The following is a 27,709-nucleotide window of genomic DNA, read 5'->3' as shown; positions in this document are numbered from 1 at the left end:
TTCAGTGTCTGAACATCTATGAAGCATTTCTTAAAAATGTCAGGATAGAGCCTGCACTTTCCGAGCCATCTCTCATGTCTCAATGGGCAGGAAAAGGTGACAGGAAAATGTCAGCCTTGGGATCAGATTGACCAGAGCCAAGGGAATCAGAATGTCCCCCACCCTGGCTCTTGGCTTTCAGAAATCATTAACATTTCAATGTGGGTGATCTCCTGAACTTGCTACCTTTCCACAGCCTTTTTCTGAACTCCTTAGCATCTTTTCACCTTTTCATTGAATTACAAACTAGTCTAAGGGAAAAGCAGAACCAAATTTCTTATCTAGGCCACCTTCAGTGTACTTGAGGAGGGTTTTGCACAACTGTTATAAAAACACAGAGCAGGGTGTAATATAGATAATTGTGATGTACATTGGTGGTAGGTGTTTACCGTTAATTCTTCAGGGAACGGGGGAATATAGTGATTATAATTTATATTGTTTTGGTGGTCTGGTCCATTCTTAGCAGGCTACTTTGTTAGTGGTTTTTTTTTTTTTTTTGATCCTTAATTATTACTTCTAAATCATTTGGACAACATGCACTTACTACTATACACAGCTTTAAATGAGGGTTGCTATGGGCCAAGAAATGTTTGTTTATTATCACTATGAGACCCCCCCCCAACATTTATTTCAAACTTTATTTGCTGGTGGCTTCATGTTGCCCATTAAATAAATAAATAAATAAAGTAAATGATGTAAAAGAGGAAGCTTGGTTTGGGAACACAGGCTGCTGAGTTTGAAACTTGCTTCAAACTTCCACTAGCTCTACAGTCTTGGGTAACTCATCCTACTCCTGCATTTAAATCTTAACTGCCAGCTAGCCATTTCGCATTCCAATCTTGGTGACCCTGGGTTTACTTCCATACCCACCAGCCTCCAAAATTATTTGTGGATGGCTACATCTTCTAAGAGAATCAGTCTGAGTTGGAGTTGGATACAGAGCTTTGCTTTCCCAGGTAGTTTTCAGGAATGCATCTTCTACTGGTCATGGAGGTGAGTGCCCACCCTCGCAGCGGTGTGGGCCTCTGTGATTGGAAGGGAGGACATCCACCTCTACGCGCCACATCCCCCCAGCTGGGGACTGTCTTGCCCTAACTAACTTCCCCTGGGTCCCCGCCACCAGACCTGTTGATCATTTTCACCTGCAACACCTTTTTCCCTTGGCTTATTTCTCCCCTCAGCATAGTTTTTTTTTTAAAGCAAGGACTTGCTTTTGCATCTTGTTAAAAATAAGAGAAAGCTTTGACAATAAAAAGGTTTCTCTTCACAAAGCTGTGAGAATTCTTTTCATTCTGGGATTAGTTAATTCTCATGACCTTTTAACAAGACAGCACTTTGGCACACTTAGATGAGATAATTGATTCTAATGGGGAAAGAAGCACTGCTCATTTAACTGCATACATCTGAGTTGTCTGTAGCTCAAACAATTTCTCCATTACCTTTGGAGCTGCCGATACACACACTGAAACAGTAGGAAGGTAAGCAGAAATGTGAGCTAACTGAGCCTCAGAAATAGCAGAGTATTCATTCCTTCCGGGCAAGCTAACTGTTCTGTTGTTACTGTCAACTACACGGAGGTAGCAGAGAGCAGTGCAGAGCACTTCATAGAGTATCTGGTACCTAAAAAGGTACTCAATAAACGTCAGCAACTATTGTCGATATCATTATCATCAATGGTACAAATACTGTGGTTATAAGATATAGTCATCACACGTATGTACAGTTTGCAAAGCATTTTACCACATATTTCCTCATTGGGTACAACAGTCTTTGGAAATTTCTGAAATTTCCATACCCATTTCTCAGATGAGAGGACTACAATTAAGAAGTGGCAGTTAGGATTCAAAACCAGTTTTCTTACTCCTGGTCCCGCACACTTTCCCCTGCATCACAGTCACCAAAGAAAAAGCAAACGGTCAGATCTTGACCAGAGTGCAGCCCCCGAGCTAAAGCAGACTTGCATGTGTTCCTGGATGGCTCCTGTTTGGGCTAGAAGTCACAAGGGCGTCCTGTGCTCCAGTCTCCTCGGCAGTTTGTCGTGTCTTAAAGGCAATGACACAGACCCTCAAAACCGCCATCCATGACACCTCCCGTAAACTGGGGCCAGGTAACCTATGTTGCCACCTAAAAGAGACTTAAAAGCCTTGGGGACTATTTGCTGTTTAAAGGGGATGTCTTTATGACGCCCACCTTGCTAGATACAGCCAGTGGAGGAGGCCTAGCAAGTGGGTGGAGCCCGGGTCTTCACACCAGGAAGACTGACCACTGATGGTTTGTGTTTTCAGGGTTTGAACAGTTTGGGATGCTAATCTAGACTCTGCCACTTGTTAGCAGTTTAACCTTGCATATGTTAATTAATCTTGTGCTTTAGTTTCTTCATCTGTAAAATGAAATTATTAATACTTGTCTTTTAAGACTGTTGCGAGAGTTGAAGGAAATGTTGCTTTTAATACTCTTAGCACAATGCATGGCACATAGTAAGCACTCAATAAATGATAGTTTTATAATTATCATAATTTTAACTAACCTTCTGAGCCTTAATGTGCACCTCTGTAAATTGGGTTTGGTGAGCTTGCCATGAGGATTACACGTAATATATGCAAGTTACCCAGCACACTGCCTGTCACACAGTAGGTCCTTAGTAAATAGTAAATACATTACTTATGGGCCTTCATATCTCTGTAGATCCTTCTCTGTCTTCCTGGCCCTCCTAATGGATCAGTTACCCACCTGGGCCTTCTAGTCCTTCTGAATAGACGTTGTTATTTGTCCGTCTTTCCTACTTGACTATGAGCTTATTGAAGCAGGGACCGTCTGATTCAGTTCTGGCTCTCTAGAATCTGTCATAGAGTGGGCTTTCAGAAAATGTCCATCAGTGGAACAATACAGTGAGTATACACACCAGGTATTTTGGGAGTCCAGGGACTCGAGTGCTTATTAACTCTTTGTATGGGGACTTGAGGTAGGCATCCCGGAAGAGGTGAGTCTGGACCATTGACAAGGTCCAAGTCTTGAATCCTAAGATGGGATGTAAGCAGACATTTTGAACTAGATCACAAAGCTTTTGGAAACAGGCTTCCTAACCTTCTCAGGCATTGTGTATCTCAAGGGATAACGTTCATTCTTTGGCATCCTATGGTCTCTTCTAGATTGTTGTACATGACGATTTAGCAGTTGCTATCTTGGAAAAAAATTTTTAAAACAGAAATGCATGCACATGGTGCAAAATGGAAACATACAAAAGATACATAGTGAAAAGCAAGTCTTCCTTCCACCCCCAATGCATACTATCTCTTTCCTTCATAGGACAAACCCACTGTTACTAGTGTCTTTCTTATATTTCCAGAAATATTGTGTACATATACAGGAATTTTTTTAACCCAAAGGTAGTATATCAAATACACTTCTGCATATTGTAGTTTTCCTTCCAGAAAAATACATAAAGAGCTTCCTCACTTTTTTATGGTTGCATACTATTTTGTTGTGTGGCTATCACTTACCTTGTGCCTTGTCGACAAACTGGTTTCTAATATTTTACTATTGCAAACTATGCCTTTGTACATCATTTAGTACAAGTATGAGTATACTTGGAGGAGAAATTTCTAGAATTGGAACATTTAAGTCCCGGATAAAGTGTGTGTTTTAAATGTGCTAGCTTTTATCAAATTGCCCTCCATATCTTTTGTACCAGCTTATTCTCACACCAGCAAGTATGAGAATTCTTGCTTCCCATTCTCTGCCAATATAGTATATTTTCAACCTTTTTCATCTTTGCCAAGCCATATGCGAAAAATAGTATTTCAGAGTTTGAGTTACATTTCTTTTACTATGAGTGATGCCAAGAGTCTTTTCGTATGATTAAGAGCCATTTGTATTTCTTATTCTGTAAACTGTCTGTTCACATCCTATGCATATTTTCCTACTGAGTTGTTGGACTTTGCTTATTATTTATAAAAGCTATTTTTATGCTAAGAAAATTAACTCTTTGTGATACAGATTGCAATTCTCCCCCTAGATTGTTATTTATCTTTTTAAGTAAAAAGCCAAGAGCTCCTGAAACTCCCCCTCTCTGTTCCCCTCCAGCTCTACCAGACTGTGAGCCCCTCAGGGGCAGGGTCCAAGCCTCGATCTCCTTTGCGAGGCCCAGCACTGCAAGAGCTCTCTCTGGGTGCTGTTTGTTGAACTGAGCTGAATGCCTATCTTCCCCACCCCACCCACCCTTCCCTTTTGGCTTGGGAGTTCCATTTCCACCTCCAGCAGAAAAAGATGACTTTTCTCATTGCTCACCACAGCCATGCACCTGTTTGGCCTAAACTGGCACCTGCAGCCGATGGAGGGGCAGATGTATGAGATCACGGAGGACACAGCCAGCAGTTGGCCTGTGCCAACGGACGTCTCCCTGTACCCCTCAGGGGGCACTGGCTTAGAGACCCCTGACAGGAAAGGCAAAGGAGCCGCAGAAGGTAGGGTCGCTGCGTTGTCCGTGTCGTGAGTCCTCTGTGTCTGCCTTTGAGCCGAGGAGACCTCCGTCATGCGCGTCATGTGCCTGGCTCACAGCTCCATGCTCTAGTGCTTCCTCCATCCCTGCGCACTCCACGCCGGCTGCCGGTCCACCTTTGTCTTCATCGCAGTTCCTTGTCACTGAGAGCTCATGGGGGGCTTGGGCAGGGCTCGTGGTGCTCAGCGATGTCCCATCCCATGCCTCAAGGGGGCTTCACACTGCTGGGGTGGCCGTCTGTGTGGGGTCAAACGAGCCCTTCCGGGCAAACCTCATGGGACGAACGGGCATCTGTGGGAGTGGGGTGTGGTGTGTGGGTAGACAGTGCGTTGTAATGGAAAGATTCTTGGACTCTTGTGGTTTCATGGAAACACCACTGCAATGGCCTAGCATTTACCAACCATGTGACCTTGAACAAGTCACTTAATTATCCTGAGTTCCACTTTCCACATCTGCAATAATAATAATCATTAGTGTTTGTACAGCTTGTTTGTTTCAAAGCTTTTTGTCAAGCGATCGAGTTTTACATTTAATCCTCACAGACATCCTGTGAGGTAACTATAATCATTTATGCTATTCTAGATGCAAAAACTAAGGATCACATTAATTAAGTGGCTTGGCCGGAGTCACAGTAGGTGGTGGAGTCTGGAATATGAGCCCAGGTCTGTGACTCCAGGGCTAGTGCTGTCTCCATGAGCTTCCCTGCATGACTCAGCCCAAGGCTACAGGACCCTGAGGGAGATATGGATGTGAAATTCTGTTGTACAGTGAGACAGGATATTTCTCTATCAGTGACAGAGATGGTGGTGGCGTTTGGGTTTGGCATTCTTGAATGGGACATCCATAGACCCATGTTCTGAATGTCTTAGAGGTCTTTCTAACATGCCATGGACACACATCCTTTCACTGTCAGCCAAAAGAGTGGCACAGACTCACAAAAATTAGCACCAGGAGAGATGTCAGAGCCAGGCCAGCCTGGTTGTCATTCTGGACAGTGTGGCCATTCTTTCTCCTGCCTCTGCTATGGCCTGCTTTATCTCTCTGGTGTCCCCTCGGTCAGCAAAGTGGCCCTTGCTTCCTCTAACCCTCACTGCTTCCATCTTCTTTCCTCTCAGCTCAGTTAACTTTGGGATCATGGCTTTTGAGCTTCTCTGTCCTTACGAGAATTTGCCTTCCAGCAGTCGGCTTGGTTAGCAGGGTGGCATATGTTTGGTCATAGTGGCTACTCATGACCTCGGAAATGATGATCCTGAAGGCTAAAGTGAACTCTTGGCCTGTGGTCATCTTTAAGGGAGGTGAGGACTGGGATCATTTCCACAGAGCCAAGCCAGAACTCCTGTACAATATTTTCCGGGGCAAAACCAGTCCTCCCCTTTGCAGAGATTTTCAGACTTAAAACATTGAATAATTTATACATTTGCCCCTTAGTAGGATATGGAGGGAAGTATCATGAATGGGGCCATGGGAGGAGCTCTGGGTTAGGAGTCAGAATCCCTAAGCACACATCTATCTAGCTGCTGCCACTGACCTGTGGGGTGGCCTTAAGCAAATCCCTGGAACAGACTTTCTGGGCATCATTTCCTTCCTCTTCAAAAGGAGGATATTGAACTAGATTCTCTCTAAGGTACATTCTCATTTGTAAGTTGTGTGTATGGAATTAGTAACAGAATCATCATATGACAACTGGACAGGGCTTCCCAATTTTTTTTCCGAGTTGGCCCTGTCCATGGTCCTGCTTGTTGGCATGTGGTGCCCATGTCAGTGTATAGTGTCAGATGCCAGGTCGATGCCATAAAGTGAGGACTGCCTTAGACCAGCACGTACAAATGTAGATATAAAGTATACTCAATCCCCAAGGCACTGGTAAAGGATCTCATTTAGCAAAATGTATTTTCTTCCCTCCATGATCTCTATCAAACCTTCTTTAAACAGGAGTTGGATCTATCTGAAATCTCCCACTCTAATGAAATTAGTTTGTGGGTTGTTTAGGTTTTGTTTTGTTTTTCCCAAGGAGCAGGAGGTACAGATAAGAGACAAAATAAAATTGGAGCAGTTTATTGGTTTATTTTAATTGGAGTATTTTTGCTTAAAGGGATTATCTGTCATTACTGATGCAAATGGAAATCCTGTTTACAAACCCCTTCAATGCAGTGCAGTGCTGGGAAGTGGTCAGCATCAAAAGCAATTACTGTGACGAAAAATACATCAGTCTGGAAAATCAGAGGACAAAGCTTCCTATAGTTTCTGTGAGGCCACATGGTTCTCAATTTCTTTTGCCCTGTCCATAGCAATGTCTACTCAGTTTATGTTTTTAATTGTGATGTTAAAAATGTAGTTCCTTAGACATATCTCAATGGAGAAAGTCTTTAACCCTGATGTGAGTACATATTTCTTGTCCCATCTAAGGGTATTTGAGAAGAGAGCTGATTCCAGAATTAAGATTAGAGTCTCTGCTCCTCAACGATGGGGGAAGCAGTGTAGTATGACAGAAAGAAGAAAAATGGATCTTGGAGCCAGATAGTTTTTGGGCCTGACCCCACCTTATAACTGGCTGTGTTAACTCATGCCAGTTACTGCATCTCCTTTGGCCTCCTAATCTGTAGAACAGGGATGATAATACCTATCCTTTCAAAGCCTAGGGCGAAGAAGCACTCAACAAATATTAGTTCCCTCCTTGTCCACTCAAATCCCAAGCTATCCCTTATAAGTTATTAAATTTCCCCAAATCCAGATTAATTAACATTTCCTCCAGAGATCCTGCAAAGGTTTAGGGTATTTTTGAATATTTTAAAGGATATAGATTTGTTTAACTATATAATACATATTAAATATATGATAATCCCAGTATTGTAAATGTTCACCACGTCTTTGAGAATAACAACAAACTGCAATTCGTACTATATTTTCAAAATGGCTGTAACCATTTCAGGGCTGTCATGGGACAGAAACCAAATACAGCAGCCTTTCAAAGTAAAGCCACAAGAACTTGTGTTATGCATTAATGGGGAATGGGGAAAAAAGCACTGAATAAACAGGCATTTCTGATGGTTGAATTGGTAGGCTAGGGATAGCATTTTCTTCTTTCTGCAGTGAAATCAGAATTGCCCATCAGTTTGAACCATGCAAATTGCCATGCGCAGACTCAGCTGGGCTCTCCAAAATGGAACAGCCTATTTTGATAACCAAATAAATTTCAAACAGTTGCTAAGGAAACTAAAGGATTCTTTGTGCAAGTTATTGCACTGCAAAGAACGAAAAAGGTGGAGGGAGGGGAGAATGTTAGTTGATTAGAAGTTTAGAACCTGTATAGATAGGTCTCAGTTCAGGAAAGTAAAGACTGTGATTGGGAAGTGCATGGAATTTCATTTCTTCCAAATCTTGCTTATTTAACTGAGCTATCCAATCATTTCAGCAATTTGTTGAGAAATTTCTTTTGTAGACTTAATTGTGTATTTGCACAGCACTGCTGTAGGAAGCCTAAATCTGTCTAGCTTTACAAAGCAAAGGACTGTCTCCAGTGGAATCTGCCCTGTGAAACCGAATCATGCTCTTGGGGGACCCTAATGCTGAACTGAGCTCTTCATACTGTTTGTTAAGCCTCTGGGGGCACCCAGTGACGGTATGGTATCCTTCTCATGAATGTTTTGAGACCCTGACTGTTGCCCTTTAACTTTGGGATCTGTTGTCGAGTTCCAATTCATAAAAATGATCAACCTCTTGCACCCTAGGGTAATTCTTAAATGGGCCTTAGATCTAGCCTGTCTAGCTTTGATATTTAGCCTGCCACTGGACTCCTGCCCTTTAAAAGGGTTGATGCACCCCACCACCACTGAGAATGTCTTTATAGAGTTTTAATTAGTCATTCAATTTAGAGCTCTCAGAAGCTATATTCTAACAAATAAAGAGGGAACTCAAGTGGCTTCATCCCTGAAAGGTTTTTTTTTTTTTTTTAATTTTTTTTTAGAATATGTTGCCCAGGCCAGTCTCAAACTCATGACCTTAAGTGATTCTCCCACCTTGGCCTCCCAAAGTGCTGGTATTATAGGCATGAGCCACTGTGCCCAGCCTCTAAATGTTTTTTTAAGTATTCTGAGCCTCAGTATATAGATTTTAATCTTGTGAGAATTAATTGATACATGTGAAGGTGCTGCCAATGTGGTTGGAGCTCATTAAATGGTAGCTAATGCTACAACTAATACTACTTCCTCTGCCTTTATCACCATTTCTACCACTAACATGTATTATTATTATTATTATTATTATTGTTATTATTTTCCAGAATGTAGGTAGGGATAAGAAGAACTTTATACACAGGACTTTCCTCCTCCAATTGCCTCTACCCTCTGCCCTCCCTCATTATACTCCCACCATGGGTAGGTTTTGTTTCACGGTGGGATATTTTATATCCTAGTGCTCACAGCTTGGTACTTAGAATTAAGGACAAAGACTCTCATATTAATAGGATCTAGAAAGTAGAAAGCAATAAGGGTTTTCAAAAGGCAAGAAAGGAGGAAGGCATTTCACTCTGCCAACCCTCGGCATAGCCTTCTCATGACTCTTCCCCATCAGGTAAAGGTGAGCAGCAGGCTGCTAGCTCTTTCCCCTCCAGAGTCCCCAACCCAGCCCCCGTGGCTGGAGTGTGGAGACCACTGGCAACCAGAGGCTCTCGAGTTCCTGGTGGAGGATATACCCCAGAACAGAAGTTACTACTTTTATTTCATCGTATACACACCCAAGATAGTTTTCTACCTCCCATCCAGCCCACCTAGGTGAAATACTAGAGTGCTGGGAAAAAAAAAAAAGTCCCCTTTTATCACCTCCTGTGGGGTAAGAGCCAACTTATTTATGCCTCTGGGGGCCAGCAGACCTCTGGGCTTGGCCTCTACCTATAAGGCTGTAGAACCTACCTGATACAGTAGCTGGCTCCTAAAAATATGCTCACTGGGGGAGAAAATGAACTATGCAGGGTTCTCCAGCAGCATGCTAAAATGGGGAAGCAGTTTTCCGTTATTTATTTTCAGAACATAGGAATTATTTGAACGCAGACAATTCTCAAATCACGTCAGCTCTGATGCCCACCTAGTCACAAAGGAAATGAGCCCTAGGAATTAGCAGTATTGCACTTATTTCTTTGCAGTTTTTAGGAGTAAGAAGCTCAGAACTCATCTGCTTTTGTTTCATACTCCCTCTTAATTCTACCTCCCTAGTAGAATTAAAAGCTGTGGGTATACTATTTTCTACCTGGGATTTAGAAGGGTTGTGATATTGGTAGCCCAAAAATCAGATAAGAAAGAATGCGAATAATTCTCTCTCATCATAATACTTTGTGAATTTAGCTTCTGTCTTTGAACTTTGTAACTCAGTGTGGTGGTTTGTGTGTCTGTATTTTGAAGGTAAAAGTCTGGGGCACACTCTTTCCGTAAAGGAATTAAATGCAAACTCTTTCCCATGCTAATGACAGAATACTAGTGGTACTTTTATTGATAGTGTGCATTTTAAATTTTTTGTTGGCATATTTTTAATTAAAATAACATTTAACGGTTTGAAACTAAAGACCTGATGTTTCTGCCCAGGCGTTTATACAGGAATGATAACATGGAGAAATTTAACATTTAAATTGAATTTTATTATTTAAAACAGTAGAATATTTTATGACTATAACAATGCCCTGCCAGGCTCCATTGCAGCATCAAATATGCTTTGTAAAGAGTCTTACAAAGCTAGAGGAAAAAAGACATTTTAATTTCTTATTCCCCAAATGTTTTTTATAAAAAGTTCCAAAATGTGTTTTCTTTACAAATGAATTCTTGTTCTCTAAAGTGTCTCTTCGAACATCACATCGCTAACAGCACACAAGCCTTGGAACTAAGATACCCCGGGAGTCCTTTGTAATGACAAATAAAACATAGTCTGTTGACTTGACTTTGGTTTTTCAGTGTCCTAAGGGTGGTCTTCCTAACATCCCTAGAGTTTCCTTCAGCTCCCTCCTGACTCTTCAGAAGGCTGATGTCTGGCAGGAAGTTAGGGTTTCAATTTTTCACATGAGCATTTAATTACTAAATAGAGGAAGTTCGATAAGCAGCCCTCCTTCCTGGCACTTGTGTTGCCCCCACAAAGCTGTCACTCTCCTGATTGGTGACAGAAATGGCCAAGAGACCTTACTCCTAATCTCCTGCATGGATGCTGGGCACAGGGTTGGGAACCTGGGTTGAATTTCTAAGTATGGCATAGACTTTGTGTATGAACTTGAGAAATTCCCTCAACTTTACTCACTTTAGCAGAAAAATGATATTCACCCTCATTTAAAGACAAGCATTTTGCATAAATTGTTCATCCCTTCAAAAGTACCCTCTTCCTTATCTTCCCCAACGCATAACTCTGCCCCAAACACAAACCCCCATCCACATATCTTAGCCTTAGAATTTGGCTTCCAATGTGTACACAAATTAGTAAACTTTTAAAATACCCCACTCCACTCAAGTCACACTTCCCACTGCTGGGGGAATCATTCTGAGTTGGAAACTTAACAATACCACCTCGTTCTCCTATCCTTTCTATTTTACCGTGTTCCCCTTGACACACACACAAAAGCACAGAGTTACTCGCATGTGACTGCAAATGATTATTTTTAGGATCAAAATATATCTTAACAAGCCGTGGAATTATGCAGTAAACAGATGGCCCTTGGGGAGGACCCATACTGCTTTGGAAGAATGCATATTTTTAGCAGAACAATTTGAGCATCGCTGGAGAAAAAAAGTTCTGGACTTTCTTACTCCTCCATGGGGGTAGGGGATGCTGGCAGCAGAACATCGTAGAGAGGAGTTCAAGGCTGAGGAGAGTCCTAGGTGTTCAGACGCGCTGATTCCTTGCTTCATGTGTGGCTAACTGGGATGCTTTTGTCTCTCCTTCCCTGTGTCTTGGTAGGAAAGCCCAGTAGTTTCTTTCCAGAGGACAGTTTTATAGACTCTGGAGAAATCGATGTGGGAAGACGAGCATCACAGAAGATTCCTCCTGGCACTTTCTGGAGATCTCAGGTGTTCATAGACCATCCTGTGCATCTGAAATTCAATGTGTCGCTGGGAAAGGCAGCTCTGGTGGGCATTTATGGCAGAAAAGGCCTTCCTCCTTCACATACTCAGGTAACCAGAACCCCCTTGTACCCTGTTGATCTTCATGGGCTCGTACCTCAAATCTCAACCCAGAGTCAAGAAGCCCAACCGGGATCCTTGAACCTGAAGGGAAGTGCATATACTTTATAGCTCCTGCATCCATTTACCCCCTCTCAGACCCTCCTTTTCAGATGAGTAAGATATCCCTGGGGCTTTTAAAGAGCAAGGAATTCTAGGAAATCTCTTAATGGCCTTTCTGCTATTGCCTAATCTCCTAAGTTAAATTACCCTGGAAATGTGATCCAGAGAAAAAAGCATGCACTTTGGAGTCAGACAGACCTCAGTTTGAATCCTCTTGTTATCAGCTATGTATGTACCCCTCGTTTCATTACTTCTCTCAAAGCAAGTTTCCTTATCTATAAGATGCTGGTAACAATACCCGCGATGCAGGGCTGTTGTGAAGAATAAAGAATAACACAAGGCAGCCGGTGCGGCCCAGGCTGAGAGGAAACGGCGCTTCCCTGGCCGTGTGCATCCTTCTCTCTCCTTCGGGATTGCACGTTTACTCAGACACATGCACACCAGAAACACTCGAGAAAACTCGTCCAGGATGATTGTTCTTTACCAGTTATGACTGGGCCAGTTTACCAAAGACTTGTCCAAGGTCCTCCAAGCTCTAGAATTGGAGGAATATAAATCATCGGCAGCCATCAGGCTCTCCCAGGCCAGATGCAGTCTTCCTAGCCCCAGTAGTTATTTAACACTTAGGATTTTAGTTAAAAGCTAGATAGATACATTGGCTCTGGAGGGAGTCACAGAAAAATAGAGGGGTCTGGGCCCCATGGACTCAGAACTGCTGTGTCCCGGACTTCTTATCTCCAGACAGTTTTACATGAGATAGAATAAATAGCTATCTTGTCGGTTTGCTCTTTTAAAGCTAGCTAGCTAGATACCTACTCAATGTGCTTGCTAGTAGGCTGGTAGGACTTAACCACCTACCTGTTGTTAGCACCGTGTGACTGGCTTCTGGAGTCTCACACAAGCAGTCTCTGGTCAATTGGCAGTTGTATTTGACACAGCAGGTAAGTACTGATAGAGTTTAGAGCTGATCCAGTGTAGGCCCCCTAAATTTGTTCCCTGAAACTGGAGCACTTAGAAAGGACCATTGTCACAAAAAATGTAGATATAAATCAAATTTTCATGTGCACATGACTGGCATTCCAGTCCCGTCCAGGGCTCCAATTCCAGTCCTAGACCCTTGAGATTCCTGTCGTTACTTGCACAGAGTTCAAACAATCATGAAGTGCCTGGGTTTTTAATCATGTGCCCACCACTGAAAAGCATGGTTGTCCTGGTACAAACTCATCCACCCATACAGCAAAAATTAAAATGAAACTAAAAATAATCCACTAATTATGCCACACTCACAAGAGAATTGGGGGAATATTACCATGAAAACCTGGGGCCTGGGGAGAAGTTTGACCAGCCTTCCCGCAGCTCCAGCCTCTCGCGCCTCTCTCAGTTTGTTTCCCCGTGTCCTTCCCAGGAGAAGGATCCCGGCGTGTGGTGGAGCAGACCCACCGCTAATTGTGCTTTCTCTGTCCTGTAGTTTGATTTTGTGGAGCTTCTGGATGGAAGGAGGCTCCTGGCCCAGGAAGCACGGAGCCTGGAGGGACCCCAGCGCCAGTCTCGGGGAGTGGTCCCCCCCTCCAGCCATGAGACCGGCTTCATCCAGTATTTGGATTCAGGAATCTGGCACTTGGCTTTTTACAATGACGGGAAGGAGTCCGAAGTGGTTTCCTTTCTCACCACTGCCATCGGTAAGGAAGTGGGGTGTTGTCTCTTCAGGTGGGGGGCTCCTTGGGGATTCTGGGGGCTGACACCGACAAGGGAATGTCAGAGCTGCGGATGCCCCTGGGACCTGGCACGAGGCCTCCCGGCTGGGCCTGCTGCAGAGGAGTCGGCAGGAGATACAGGGCAGGAGCCGCAGGAGGGGCGGGAAGGCCGCTCTGGGCTGGCTCCTGAGCCCAGGCTGTCGCCTACCGTCCTCCTGTGCTGGCTGCGGCCTGGTGCGTGGCACAGCAGCTGGGAGTGCGGCACGTCTGGAGACTGGGGCAGAACTGACCATGAGGCAGGAATCCTGCACGACAAGCCTCATGCAGGCAGCGTCTCTCTTCTTGGCACTTCCATCCCACCTGTTTGCCTTTAGAGTCTCACTTGGTTCAACGCACTGATTGGGTGCTCGAGTTTTCTTTTTGTTTTGGTTTGTTTTGCTTGGGAGCCAATGACCCCTGGCAGATGAGAAAAGAAGATAAAGGCTTGAAGAGAAAGTGAGGATAGCAATGCAAAGGGCTGAACGAATAACGTAATCAGTCAGACTGGGGTTTAGCTGAGAACAGAGATATCCTCATCTCTGACAAAGAGTGAGCCCTGCCGTGCGAGACCAGTGCTGGCACCTTCCGTGTCCCTCGCGGTGGAAGAGGGCCTTAGCTCTCAGGTCGCAGCGAGCCCCTCGGCCGCCTCGCAAGCTCATGGGGGTCTGGGTAGTCGGGCACTCTATTTAAAGAATTTTTCTTCTTTACCAACACATGTCATAGGATTTCTCTTCTCCTTAGATTGCCACGGTGTACTTTAGAACATGACAGTCTAGGTGATTCGGGACAGAAAACATTTTTTCTGAGTTTATATTGGAAGCACTATGACACGGCCTGGAGGTAAAATACCCTACAGGAAAATAAAACTTACAGAAAAACATAACTCTATTCATCAGAACACCTGGGAATGGGGTTTCTGCTTAATGAAAAGTCCTGTGTGGCTTCGAGTCCACCTGAAAACTCTGTCACTCTGTCTCAGTCATTGGCTGGGAGTCCCTATGGCATGGAAAAATAGAGTTTAATAAAAATCTCTGACTCTGATTTCTAGGTTTCCAAAACTCTTACAAGACCCTGGTTCTTACTTCTAAACAGTAGACGTCAATTTCAGGCCATTTAACCTCTTATTTGAAATTTTGTCCTTGGTGTTGAGGCAGAGAATAGGTTCCCATTAAATAGAGGGCATGAGTAATAAGCTTCTGCTGTAAATGCAGCCTCGACATTCTACCCTCTTGGCAAAATGAAGGGGACGGGCGGGGGGCATCAGGCAGCCAGGTGTGACGCAGGAAGCAGCCTCTGTGGTGCCCTTGATTTGGAGGTGTCTGTCTTAGCCGCTGGACTCAGTGCCTGGAGGGCAGGGACTTTGGCATGGTCTTCTCCACCTGCCAACGCGCAGCCCAGTGCCCGGGGCGTTGTGTCTCTCAGTGAGGAAGGCAGGGAGCTCCCCTCGGCGGGACTGTCAGTGGCCGCAGTCTGGGATTGCTCCCCAAATGCCTATTTTCAGGGGGAAGCGGGAAGTATGCTCAGTTCTGAGTCTCCACCACTAAGTCGTGTTTCCACCTTGCACAAGTCACTTAGGTTTCCCAGCTCTTGGTTTCTCAGGATGCTGGAATGCGAGGCTGCAGCTCGATGGTTACTGGTGATATCAGGGCCGCCTTTCCCTGTCACTGGAGGCCCAGGTTTGGCCCTCACCCTCAATTGGCTGTCACTCGGCAGGGTTTGCAAGGCTGCAGTCTCTGCTTTTTTCTCTTTCTTGGTGGCTTGAGTTGAAGGACGTGATTATCAAGTCACGGCAGTGCCTGAGTTGCAGCTTCATGGTCTCACAGCCTGACTTCTCTTAAGCATGAAGTATGGCGCTTGCATAGAACTAAGAGCTTTTATAATCAGGCTTATTTATTTTTAATAACTGAGCATAAATATGAAAGGATATTAATACAAACCCCAAAAGAAAGCTACTTTTAATTAGGATACGCATCTTAGAGAAATAAAATGTAGGTACAGTGAGGTACCTTTGCCGATCCCTGGCTTGTCAGAGCTTGCCAGCCTGTTTTATCATGATTGGGGAGACGGATTTGCTTTTCCCTGTGGTTTCTGCATTCTCACCTAAAAGATAAAACCTGTCTTCACTTTGCCTTAACCCTATATTGTCTTTCAGAGCCAGAGGGGTGGGGAACCTGCGGCCTTGGGGCCACATGTGGCCTTCTGGATCCCTGAGTGTGGCCTCTTGACCGAATCCAAACTTCACAGAACAAATCCCTTTATTAAAAGGATTTGTTCTGTAAAATTTGGATTCAGTCAAAAGGTCGCACTCAAGAATCCAGAAGGCCACATGTGGCCTTGAGGCCGCAGGTTGTGGATCGTTCTTAAACACAGTTGAATAAAGGAATCGCCTGGGAAACTAGGTAAAAATTCAGATTCCTGGGCCTCTCCTCCAGAATTCACGACTCAGTGGGGCTGCGGTAGAGCCCAGGTGACCCCGATGCTGGTGGCTGCCAAGGAAGCTTTGAAAACAGACGCCTTACGAGAGCTACTTCCCATTGACTCCTTCCCTCACGCCCAGTGTTAGCTCTGCAGCCAGAGACAGTCACGTCACCTCTCTGAGCCTCTCTCTTCTTGCCTGGAAGAATAGTAGTACTTTGCAGTCCCTGCTGTGAAGCTTAGACAAAGCAATATAAAGTGCCTAGCACAGGCTTTGGGCTACCACAAGCACTCGATAAATGGAAGCTGTTAATAGTCTCTCCCATCCTGTTTCTCCGTCCGCCTTTCTCTTACTGCCTTTCTGACCTGTCTCCCTTTGAGCTACAGTGATTGTTTAATGAATACTGGTTTTTTTTCTTTAATACAAAAACAGACTGATTCTGATGTTGCTATTAATCCCTCTTTCCCCAAGAGTCCCTGGCATTGAGTCTCAGCTGTCTGTGATCATTACCTGTGAGCTATGAGCTGTAATTTGTCTTGGCAGGTTAATTAAAAGTTTAGGTCTTGTTTTAGTGAAGTCATTATGGTCCCAATATACAATTGTAACTCTCAGGTTTGCTTAACACACAAATTGGAATATGACCCTCCCTTCATTACATGGCGAAATGCAGATCTAGAATTTAAGAAGATTTGAGTTGTCAGAATCTGGAGTATTTATGCCTGTTTGTAATTAAGTAACAGGAGAAATAACTGTGTTTAATTTAACAAATGGCTATATTGTGTATGTTTTTGCTTTTCCCTCCATTTAATGCAATCCAGCTGATGATTTTAAATTAAATGAGTTTATCTTTTGCCTTAAAAAAATCTAAAAGCACTTTACAAACTGTATACACAAATATATACACACAGAGACCTGATGTTGACAGATCTCCCACTAAACTAGATACATTTACGTGCGCGCACAAACACACACACACACACACACATACATACACACACACACATGCACAAGCATGCACACACCCCCCACTGAAACCAAGCAAGTTTTAGAATAAAACTTGGAAGGTCTTTTCAGAAACAACGGTCTTTCCCCCATGTGTGGAGATCCAGAATTTGAGGGTACCATTTGGGGTCCCAGCTCCGCTGGGGATGGGTAGCCTTGCTGACCCCAGGTGTTGAATGCAGTAGGGGGGTGTGTGCCGCTAGCTAAACCATAATCCACCCATTACAATTTACAAAGGGTTCTCACACACATCCTGTAAGGCTTGCAGTAACTCCATGAGTGATTGTTCTTATTTTTATTCTCACCCCTGCCCCATTGCAGATGAGGAAATTGAGGTTCAGGGATGTTAAAAGAAAAGTTAGGACATGAATTTGCATCTTTTTGACTCCAAAACTTATGACCTTCGTTCTTCAAAAATTTGCTTTCTTCTCAAGATCAAACCCCCATTTTGGGTATTACACTTACTTCTGTTTTCCCTCTATTCATTCATTAACAGATGTTTAAAGAGCATCTACTATGTGTTGAGAGGCCATGCTTAGCTCTCAAGTGTGCAACTTAATCCTCACAAGAAGCTTAGACAACAGGTACTTTAATCTTAACTTTACAGATAAAGAAATTGAGGCTCAGAGAGTTAGTCTAAAGTTAAGGGCAAAGCTAGGATGGAAATTTGGTCTCCACATCTCACACTGTCCCCCCTCTGCCACTGTGTCTCATTATTCGTCATGGTTACCATTAAATATTTTATTTCTACTAGTGTTATATGGAATATGATTTCCCCCTTGTTAACTTGCCTCCAATTATAAGTAACCATCTTACATCAACCCTGGAAGTTTTCTTGAGAAATCGTTAAGAAGACCATGAAGAAAATATCACAGCATCTAAAACTTTAAAAATAAAAATACCTTTGTATGCATTGCTTGCAACCCAAAGTCCTAACAATGTAGCATGGCAGTATTTTGGGTCTCCAGATAGCATCTTATCTTTTCATTTTGGTTGATGCTGAAGCGTAAAAGGACAGATCAACCTGACATTGTGGCAATGTGAGCCAAGCTGGAAAATAACAGAGGTACCCTGCAGTGGACTTAGAAACTCAAGAAAAGAAATGATAATCTTTGTTAGAAAATATAGAGACTGGGAATTTTTATGAGAAACATGCTGTGGTCTTCCTGGTTATTGAAATTGAAAAGAAGAGTCCTTTTATATGGCCAGGCAGCCACTGTAAATCAGTCTGTTCTATGTCCAGGGACTGGAAGCATATTTAGTTCTTTCCTTCCTTCCTTCTATCCCTCCCTCCTTCCTTCATCTTTGCTTTCTGTTATCAACAAATATTGCATCCTTGTTCTTTCCCAAACTAGGGATACAGAGAAGGTATGACATGGTTTCTGGCAAAAGTAGTTCGTGGTCTAGATTAAGGAAGATGCAAGATTTATATAGTAAGTGCTTCTAAATCAAGGAAAAGAGCAAGAAAGGTCATTCCTGGAGTCACTAGTCAAAGTGTCATGAGGGTTGGAGGAAGGGGAGGGCTTGTCCAGCTGTATGGAAAAGAGAGATCCAGGAAGGACAGAAAGACTTGTCCGGTGGCACTAGTGGTATTTTTCATTTACTTCCCCTATAGTCCATTCCTCATTTCCCTGGGTATGCCTAGATACTTTCACCTAAGTTTCTATCTTCCAAGGGTCATCAAAATTGGGTTTTTCATCCTTTGCAAAACACCACTGGACTGGCCTGTGCCTTTATTTCCCTCGCTTTGATTGGGCATTAGCTTCTGAATGCATTTGCAAGGATCTGGAGAGAAAAATCTCTGACATTACATACTGTAATTTGTGTAAAACCTGCACTGCCTCAAAGAAGAAACCAAGAAAGTGATTGGGGAATGATTTTCAGTTTTTAATAAACTCCTTCTCCATTACTCCCCATATCCCCTTCCTCTAAATTATACTATAAGATGTAAATATGGCAATGAAGAATCAAGGCCTCTCGGTAATAAATTAACCTTCTTGTAAATGACACTGGCAGCACTCTGTGAAATTTCTAATGGAAACACTGCTTTGGAAAAGTGCCCCATGAATTCACCTCGCCCTTATGTGGTGATTTATTCGGAGCAATCTGGTATAAGTGAAATAAAATTGTAGGCCGAGGGAGAGCTCAAGTCAGCACTTTGGAGACGGACTGTGGCCAGAAATCTGTTCAGAGGAAGGGAGCTAGGAATATCGGAGTGCTACATCTGCAGCATCTGCAGACGTGGAGACCAGCCCTGCGGCAGCTCTCTCTACCCACCCCAGGGCAGGGCTTCCCACAGCCCCCACCCCCGCCTCCTCCACTCCCCTTAGGGTCTTATCTTGGACTGCTGAACATTCTGATTCTCTACCTGGAACCACAAGGGCAAAAAAGAAGAAAAAGTAGCCCAAGGACACCATAGATATCAAGCAATGAAAGCTTGTCTCTCTGTGGGAGATGCTTAGGAATGTGTTTAGTGTGCGAATACCAAAACCCCTCCCTGAGTGGCATTTAGGTGGAGTTCTGATGTCCTCTTGCACACTCTTACTCTGGGGCGTGTCCATCCAGGGCCAGGGCAGCAGTTCAGTAGTGGCATCAGGGACCAGACTCGTCCACCTGTGCTCTGCCATCCTCGCTCTGGGCTGCTGTTTTCGTGCTTGCCATCTCGTGGCCATAAGGTGGCTGCGGCAGCTCCCAGACTCAGCTCTGTGTATAAGGCAGGGAAAAGAAGAAAGGGCAAAGAGGCAGGAAAGCAGAATTTTTCCTAGAACATTCAGCTTCCATTTCTTTGGCAGAGCTGTGTCACTTGGACACTCAGAGCTGTAAGAAGTCTGAAGAAGTGGATGTTTTTAGCTTGCCACATTGGCACCCTAAACAAAATTAGGGTTCTCTCAGAGAGAAAGGAAATGAATGTGGGGTGGGCAGCCAGCAGTGTCTGCCACAGGCTCCCTCGAGTCGGCTTGGTTCAGCAAATACCAGCTGAGAGCCTGCTTGCTGTGTGCCAGACCCCAGCCTGGGCCCTGGGTACAGCCAGGAGGCAGACATGCCTTGACCTTGCCCTCGTGGGCTAGTAAGTTAGGGTGAGTGAAGCTGAGAAAAAGGAGAAGCTGCCCATCTCACTAAGGAGGAGGGAAAATGGCTTGGTTCAGTCTTTTGACGCCATCCAAAGCACCAAGGCCTTTTTTCATTAAGCCTCGAGGCCCCTTGCCTGATACATTAAGGACAGACAAGAGGAGCAAGTCCAGAGCAGTAGACACCAGGTGGCAGACAGACCTAGACACTGTCTGCTCATTTGCTCGTTTACTCAACCCATATATACTGCCTATTGTACGCCACATCCTGAGCAGATGTTCATTGTCAGTAGTGTGTAAAATGCTTTCTACCTTCATGTTCATAGACATGTTTGAGATGGTTTCAGATAGATTCTCAAGTTTAAGTACAATCGTTGTGTAATGATACATAATAGTAAGTGGTAAATACGCATTGTGGTAAAGAAAAGCAGGTGCTCTAGAGAAACAAATAGGAAGCATAATTTGGATTGCTGGGGCAAGAGTATGAATAGGAGTTGTTCAGATGAACGTTTGGAGGAAGAATATACCAATCAGAGGAAAGAGCACATGCAAAGGCCCTGGGGTAGCAGAGAGCTGGGTGTGTTCAAGTAACTTTAAGCTGGTCACATCATGGAGTGGGAGGGTCCAAGGGCCAAATGTATCAGATAAGGCTGGAGAGGTGGCCAGGAGCCAAACTGTATAGGGCCTTAACATGGCACATGAAGAGTTTTGTTTTTTTAATTTATCCTAGGGGTAAGAGGAAGCAAACCATTGCAGGACTTTGGTTCACTTCCTCTGATGTGCACATTTAAAAGTTTGTTCCCGGCTGGGCACGGTGACTCACGCCTGTAATCCCAGCACTCTGGGAGGCCGAGGCGGGAGGATCGTTTGGGCTCGGGAGTTCGAGACCAGCCTGAGCAAGAGCGAGACCCCATCTCTACTAAAAAAAATAGAAGGAAATTATCTGGACAACTAAAAATATATATAGAAAAAATTAGCCGGGCATGGTGGCGCATGCCTGTAGTCCCAGCTACTCGGGAGGCTGAGGCAGGAGGATCGCTTGAGCCCAGGAATTTGAGGTTGCTGTGAGCTAGGCTGACGCCACGACACTCACTCTAGCCAGGGCAACAGAGTGAGACTCTGTCTCAAAAAAAAAAAAAAAGTTTGCTCCCATTGTAGGAGCTGGGAAACCAGCTAGGAGTGTAGGCAGGGCCTGGTGCTGGCCTGGGCCAGGATGGAGGCCTTGTAAATGTAGATGAATGAGCAGATCTGAGCTATATGGTGACCCATGGAGATTATTGGCAAACCCCAGGGATTAACATGACTTTTCCGAAGGGAAGAGACTAAAGCAGAAAGAGAAGAGGTGTGAGGAATGGTCCGTTTTAGGGGTGAGTGAAGACATGCAGCTGGCAAAAGAGATTGTGAGGGTCAGAGAGCTGGGTGGGGGCTGGCAGAGTGTGCTGGTGGAAGGTTCCATAGCAAGAGTCCAGATACTTTGAGACTCCTCCACTTCAGCATCTCAGCCATCTTCCTCCACCCGAGCCACCGTGGGCCTCCGTTTCATGGTGGTTTATGTTTCTGCCACTTCGAGATACATAACGCAAGGAGCCTTCACAGACCCTTTATTTATTTAATTTTCACACTTTTAAAGATGAGAAACTGAGGATTAGAAAAGTCCCACAACTTGTCCAGGGTCATACAGCCACCAAGTGGCAGAGCCAGGATCATACTTACAGCAGTCTGTCGGCTGAGCACTGATTCTGTGCCGGGTACTGTCTAGCGTACATTATCAGTTCCCAAACAACTATGGAGTTGGATTGTATGTATTTCCGTGTTATCAATAAAGAAATTAGGGCTCGAAGATCTCATGCTCCTTGCCAAGATCTCATACATAGGAAGCATCAGAGCTAGGTTAGCAGTCCAGTGCACAAGCTCGTTCTCTTACATCTCAGAGACCAGGTCTAAATCCAGGCGTCTAGAGTGGTGACATCCTTGCGTGTCCTTATACACTGTCATTGGATGGGGTCCGAGGGGTTATGGCATCCACGCCTGCCAGGCCCACGTGTGCTGGCAGTGCGCCTGCAGCCAGCTCATCTTCCTTGCTGAAAACATCTCTGACCCGGTGCTCGCTCCTGCTGAAGGAACCCCTACTCCCACCCTCCATCCAGACGGGGTTTCTGTTAGCAGATATTGTATCACTCATAGTTTCATTTTTACAACTGAGATTACATTTTTATTTTCTTATGGCCCTTTTTTCTATCAGTTGCCAAAGGCAGTCGCTCATGCCCATCTTGCCAGCTGGCTTTTCTACTGACAGAACAGCAGCTCTGAGAGGGTTCTCACATGGTGTTATCTTATTCCTTTCCCTTTATAGTACCGCTGATACATGGGACATAATTAAATGTGTGGCCTCCTGTTCTGTGACACCCTCATGGGAATAACCTAGCTGCAGTTGATGTGTGGCTCTCTGCTGGAATTGGCTTTGGTGGTAGCTAGTTGAGGTTGTCGGAGGCAGAAGTACAGCTGGAGGCAGAGTTGTGACCAAAGAGGTGGTTTGGTCCGGAGACAGGGCAGAGACTTTGGAGTCAGCCAGACCTGGGTTCGAATTCAGGCTGCTCTATTTATGAGCTGTGGGATTTTAGATAAGTCTTAGCTTCACCTAACTCACCTGTAATTAGGAATCGAACCTACTTTAGAGAGTCTAATAATAATATGAAAGCACATGATTCATAGTAGGTACTCAGTGTGTTTTTAAATATCTCCTAATTATTCAACATTTACTGAGCATCTTTGCTAAGTGCTGGAGATTAAGCACTGAATAAAACAGAAGCTTTGCCCTCAAAGAGCCTACAATCAACGGGGAGGACCGACCCTTCCATAAATAATTCCAATGTAATATGGTCTGTGCCAACAGAGAGGTCTGTGTGAGCTTCCATGGGAGCAGAGAGGAGGGCCTCTACCTCTGCCAGGGATACAGGAGACGGCGGTAAGGCAGAAAGGACTTATTGTGAGAAAATTGCTTAGTGATGTACAAATACTATTAGCAACTTAGGGCCAGAGCACAAGTGGGAACCCAGAAAGAAAATATAAGGAAAGAATTATCCAAAAGAAGAAGAAGAAATAAAAGGAGTGTATTAGTCTGCGAAGGCTGCTGTAACAAAATACCACAGAATGAGTGGCTTAAAACAGAAATTTATTTCTCACAGTTCTGGGGACTGGACGTCTAAGATTCAGGCGTCGGCAGGGTTAGCTTCTGGTAAGGCCTCTCCTCCTGGCTTGCAGAAGGCCACCTTCTTGCTTTGTCCTCACGTGGCCTTTTCTTTGTGTGTGTGCAGAGGAAGAGAGATCTCTTCTAATAAGGACACCAGTCCTATCAGATTAAGGCCCCACCTTATGACCTCACTTAACCTTATTATCTCCTGATAGGCCCTCAGCCCAAACACAGCCACACTGGGGGTTAGGGCTTCAACGTAGGAATCTGGTGGGGAGGCACAATTCAGTCCATAACTAGGAGGAAGTGAGAAGATGATAAGATGGAAATAGTCTATGAACAGTGGCTCACACAAGGACACAAAGCCAGGTCTTCCGAATCCAATCCCAGTAACTTCTTTTGGAGCCCAGTTGCCTGACAAGGTCCTAACATGGCAGAACTCCATCAGAGGGTCAGTGAACCACGAGTGAGAGGGTCAAAGGTCACTGATGTTCCCTGCAGCCTAGAAGCATCTGCCATGGGCATGAACCTCTTATGGGCAGCTTCGAAGGAGAGAAGGCACAGCTGCCAGTCCGGGACACAGCAGGCACGTGGCTGAGGAATGTTCTTTCTGCCCTGGAAAGTTTATGTGTTCCAAGGCTGCTAAATTCAGGGGCAGAGCAACTCAAACCGGTTCAAGTCCTGCGATCTTTCTTTGCTGATACCGCTGTAGCTCTAAAGTGGAAATGTGGGTTCCAGAACATTCCAAGGTGCTAAACTGTTATTTTTTCTTATAAATTTGACCTCCTTCAGATTTCACAGGGAACTTATCAACTGTCCCATGCTACTTTTAGGGCTTTTCAATTTTTATAAACTTCTCCCTGTCTCTCTGGAACTACTTGGCAAAATTAATAATATTAATAGCTACAGTTTATTCAATGCATACCATATCTAAGTATTATCCTAGATGTTTTACATAAACTATTTCAAATCCTTGCACCAGGCATACAAAGTAGGTATTTTTCCCCTAGAGGAAAGTGAAGATCAGAGTATTAAATGACCAGGCAGAAGTTAAATACCTAGTATGCAAAGGAGCTGGAACTTGAATCCAGGCCTGTCTGGCTCTAATATCTACACTTTTCACCCCATGTTCTCTCCCACTTCTGCCTTTGTGTGAGAGTGTCTGGTGTGTCCGGGAGACTGGGAGTGGGAGGAAAACATGACAGCGTGGTGCCTGGAGGAGAGCCTGGAAAATTTGGTCAGGCCAGCCTAGACGGGCTTTGTAGGCCAGCCTAGAAGTCTGGTTTTGAAGGCAGTAGGGAGCACAGGAGGGTTTTTAAGCAAAGATGTAGCATGAGTTGGGTCTTAGATAGATCTCTTTGGCAATGGGATATACAAGTGGGTTGGATTGTCAGACTGAGACAGGGAGACTGATTGGAAGACTTTCTGTAGCCAGCGGTTAGATGAGAGAAGGCGGCCTGAATTGGGGCAAGTGCCACCACCTTTGTAAAAAGGAGCAGAGGCATTTCAGGACATTATAGGCTGGTTTTCTTGACCACTTATATTTTAGCTGTAAGGGAGAGGCAGGAAGTTTATGCATTTATGCAGGGAATGGATGGATGGTGATATTGTTAAATAAGTTAGGAAATAAGGCGGGGAAGTGGGTTTGTTGGGAGAAGGAAGGAGGGAGATGGCAACTTCACATGAGATTTGAGCTGCTGATAGAATTTCCAAGTAGATGTTGGTTGTTGGCAGTCACCAGTGGGCAGACTGGGGGATCGCTCAGACAGGCACAGTGGGCACCGTCACTGGGGGTGTGAGAGGGAGCAGGTGTGAGCAGGGTGCCTGAGGAGATATTCACGCTGAGAAGAAGGAAGTCGAGGAGGGGGCCCACCATTCAGAGGGCAGGCAGGGGAAGGCGTACAGAGACCGACCTCAGAGAAAATTAGAGGATTACAAAGAAGCTGCTGGAATTGGTCATTAGGAGGTCATTGGCGCACCCTTGGTGGGAGCAGTTTCCCCCCCAGTGCAGGCGGAAGCAAGGTCACTGGAGTGCAGGGCTGAGTGAGAGGCGTGGAGTGGAAACCATTCCTTCTAGACAGAGCAGGGAAGGAGACAGATGGGAGTAACCTGAGGAGGCAGGTTCGAGGAAAGGTTTACGTAAGGTGGGGGAGCCTTGAATGTGTTGTCAGCGGTGGGAAAGGAGCCAGGGGAGAAGACTGGAGGCCCAGGAGAGAGGGAGGTGATTAATGGGAGGAGGGGGAGGCACGGAATGGGGGGCAAAGGCAGAGGAGCCCTGGAAAGGGGCAGGGACACGTCTTCCTGGGGTAGGGCAGAGGGCAGTGAAGACAGAAAGGTCAAGCTTGAAGGTGGAGGGGAGTGGGATACGGGTGGGGTTCACGCAGATCTCAGGGCCAGCAGTGTGTTCTAGAAATGGATTGCCTTACAAGGTAAGCCACACAGGGCCTGAATGGCCCGTGTTCCCTTCTGTGTAAAGGCAACCTGGAGGCAACACTGAATCAAATATCGCACAACGTGACAGTAAAGAGAAAGGCAGCCCGGTGTAGTGGTTAGGGAATGGATTTGAAGCCACATGGCCTGGCTGGAATGCAGCCTCTGCCACTTATGAGCGGTATGACCTTGGCCAAAACAGGTAACCCACCAGTGCCTCAGTTTCCTCATCTGAAAAATGACAATAATATTAGTACTCACCTCATGAAGGTAATCATGAAGCTAAAATGGCATTAATATTTGTAAAATACTGAGAACAGTGCCTGGTACATAATAGATGTTATATGAGTGTTTGCTGTTGTTATTGGCAATAATAGTCACTAACATTTTTGAGTTCTCACAGGGCCCCAGGAGTGTGCTAAGTGTTATATAGGCATTACCTAACCCAAAGTTTGTAACAAACAAACTTCCCAGGGAAGCAAGAACAACTGTTATTTCCTTTATATAAATGAAGAAACAAGGTTCAGAGATATTAACAAACTTGCCCACAGCCACACAATGAGTAAGAGCAGAGGCAGGAGGATTTGAATCTAGACCAGTCTGACTGAAGAGTCCATGCTCTGTCTACATTGGCTTTCTTTCTTTCTTTTTTTTTTTTTTTGAGACAGAGTCTCCTTCTGTCACCCTGGGTAGAGTGCAGTGGGGTCATCATAGCTCACTGCAACCTCAAACTCCTGTGCTCAAGTGATCCTCCCCCCTCAGCCTCCCAGAGTGCTAGGATTACAAGCATGAACCACCACGCCCAGCCCCTACACTGGCTTTTATTCCTGGGCCCCTCCTAAGTCAGTACCCCCTTTCCTAGTACCCCTAAGTTTCCTTTCCTACTATAGTAGAAAGACGTTTCAGGCTGTGCTCCAGCAACACTGCAGGGTGTGTACATTGTCACTCCCCGGCACTTCTCTGGCTGAAGAGTGTATACCAAGAATCTCTACTTGGGGAAAGGCTTCCTTTACAATCAAGCAAAGGTTTAATGATGGCAAATTTGACAGAGGTTTGGGCTGGTTTCTTGCTGCTTAAACAGACCAGAGGACCTTCTGTTCAAATGACAGGACAATGAGTGTTATATGAAGGGTTATAAAAAATTGTAAGCCAGAAACCTCTGAACATCTGGTTTCAGTTTGAGTAGCTGCTTGTTCATGCTTTTATCTGAGCAATGCTCATGTTCTGGGCTAAAAGAAGTCCAGTTTGTTTCATTCCTGGTTCATATTACGCGTCAGCCTGATTTTTTATTTTCATTTGTGTCATAGGCCAAAAGAGTCCATGCAGGGTGCAAGGGACGGACTATATAATTTTGGAAAAGTGAGAAAGAGCCCTATGTGCTAAAGCGGAAGACTAAGGTGGTATTTTTCACAAATAGAGCCTGAATTTTCTTAAGCCTATAAATGCAAGCTATTCCTTGAAAAGTTTGCATCTGGGATATTGTTTGTACCGCCATTACCTCTTTCTTTAAGTGGTGGAGGAAGAATGTGAAATCTTTTGAGCTTTTCCTGGGTGCCAAGTCCTACACTAGGCACAATTTATTTACATTAACTCCTTTTAATTCTCATAACCAACTCATGCAGTCAGAATTATTACTTCCATTTTCCAGATTAGGCAGGGAGTTGTGTTCAAGTCACACAGAGGCAGAGGTAGGATCCCAACAGGTATGTCTGGTTCACGCTTACTTTGCAAGCATCCAATACTCTTTGAATGCACTGTGCTCAGATCTGTCTTTTGTATTCAATAACTGATGAAAATGCCTCTGTGGATAATAGTAAGTCATAAAAATATTGAAAACAAAAGACAAAAAAGAAACTTGACATAATAGAGAACATCGATTTCTAGTCAAAAGATAATATTATGCTTCCTGGTTAAATATTAGAAGAATTCTCTTTAAAACTGCTAATAATATATGGTATATGTATAGTTAGCACTGTTCTAGAAGCTTTGGCCAATATAAGGCATGACATAGAAACAAGAGGCTGAGACAAAGTTATCATTATTTGTGAAGGATGTGTTTATATTCCTAGAAAACACAAAA

The 27,709-nt window shown here is 44.5% G+C and overlaps 1 protein-coding gene across 1 annotated transcript in view; it reads left to right on the top strand.

The window, feature by feature from the left end:
* Window positions 1-27,709, top strand: part of TENM4 (teneurin transmembrane protein 4) — a 431,524-nt gene that overhangs the window by 240,073 nt on the left and 163,742 nt on the right. Inside the window, exons 7-9 of the mRNA XM_012651003.1 lie at window positions 4,332-4,502; window positions 11,465-11,679; window positions 13,259-13,469. Of these exons, the coding sequence (XP_012506457.1) occupies window positions 4,332-4,502; window positions 11,465-11,679; window positions 13,259-13,469 (597 nt within the window). The remainder of the gene's footprint in view (window positions 1-4,331; window positions 4,503-11,464; window positions 11,680-13,258; window positions 13,470-27,709) is intronic.

The sequence above is a fragment of the Propithecus coquereli genome, unplaced genomic scaffold, assembly GCF_000956105.1.
Source record: "Propithecus coquereli isolate 6110/MARCELLA unplaced genomic scaffold, Pcoq_1.0 Scaffold344, whole genome shotgun sequence".
NCBI lineage: Eukaryota > Metazoa > Chordata > Mammalia > Primates > Indriidae > Propithecus > Propithecus coquereli.
This window is presented reverse-complemented; position numbering and strand designations above follow the sequence as displayed.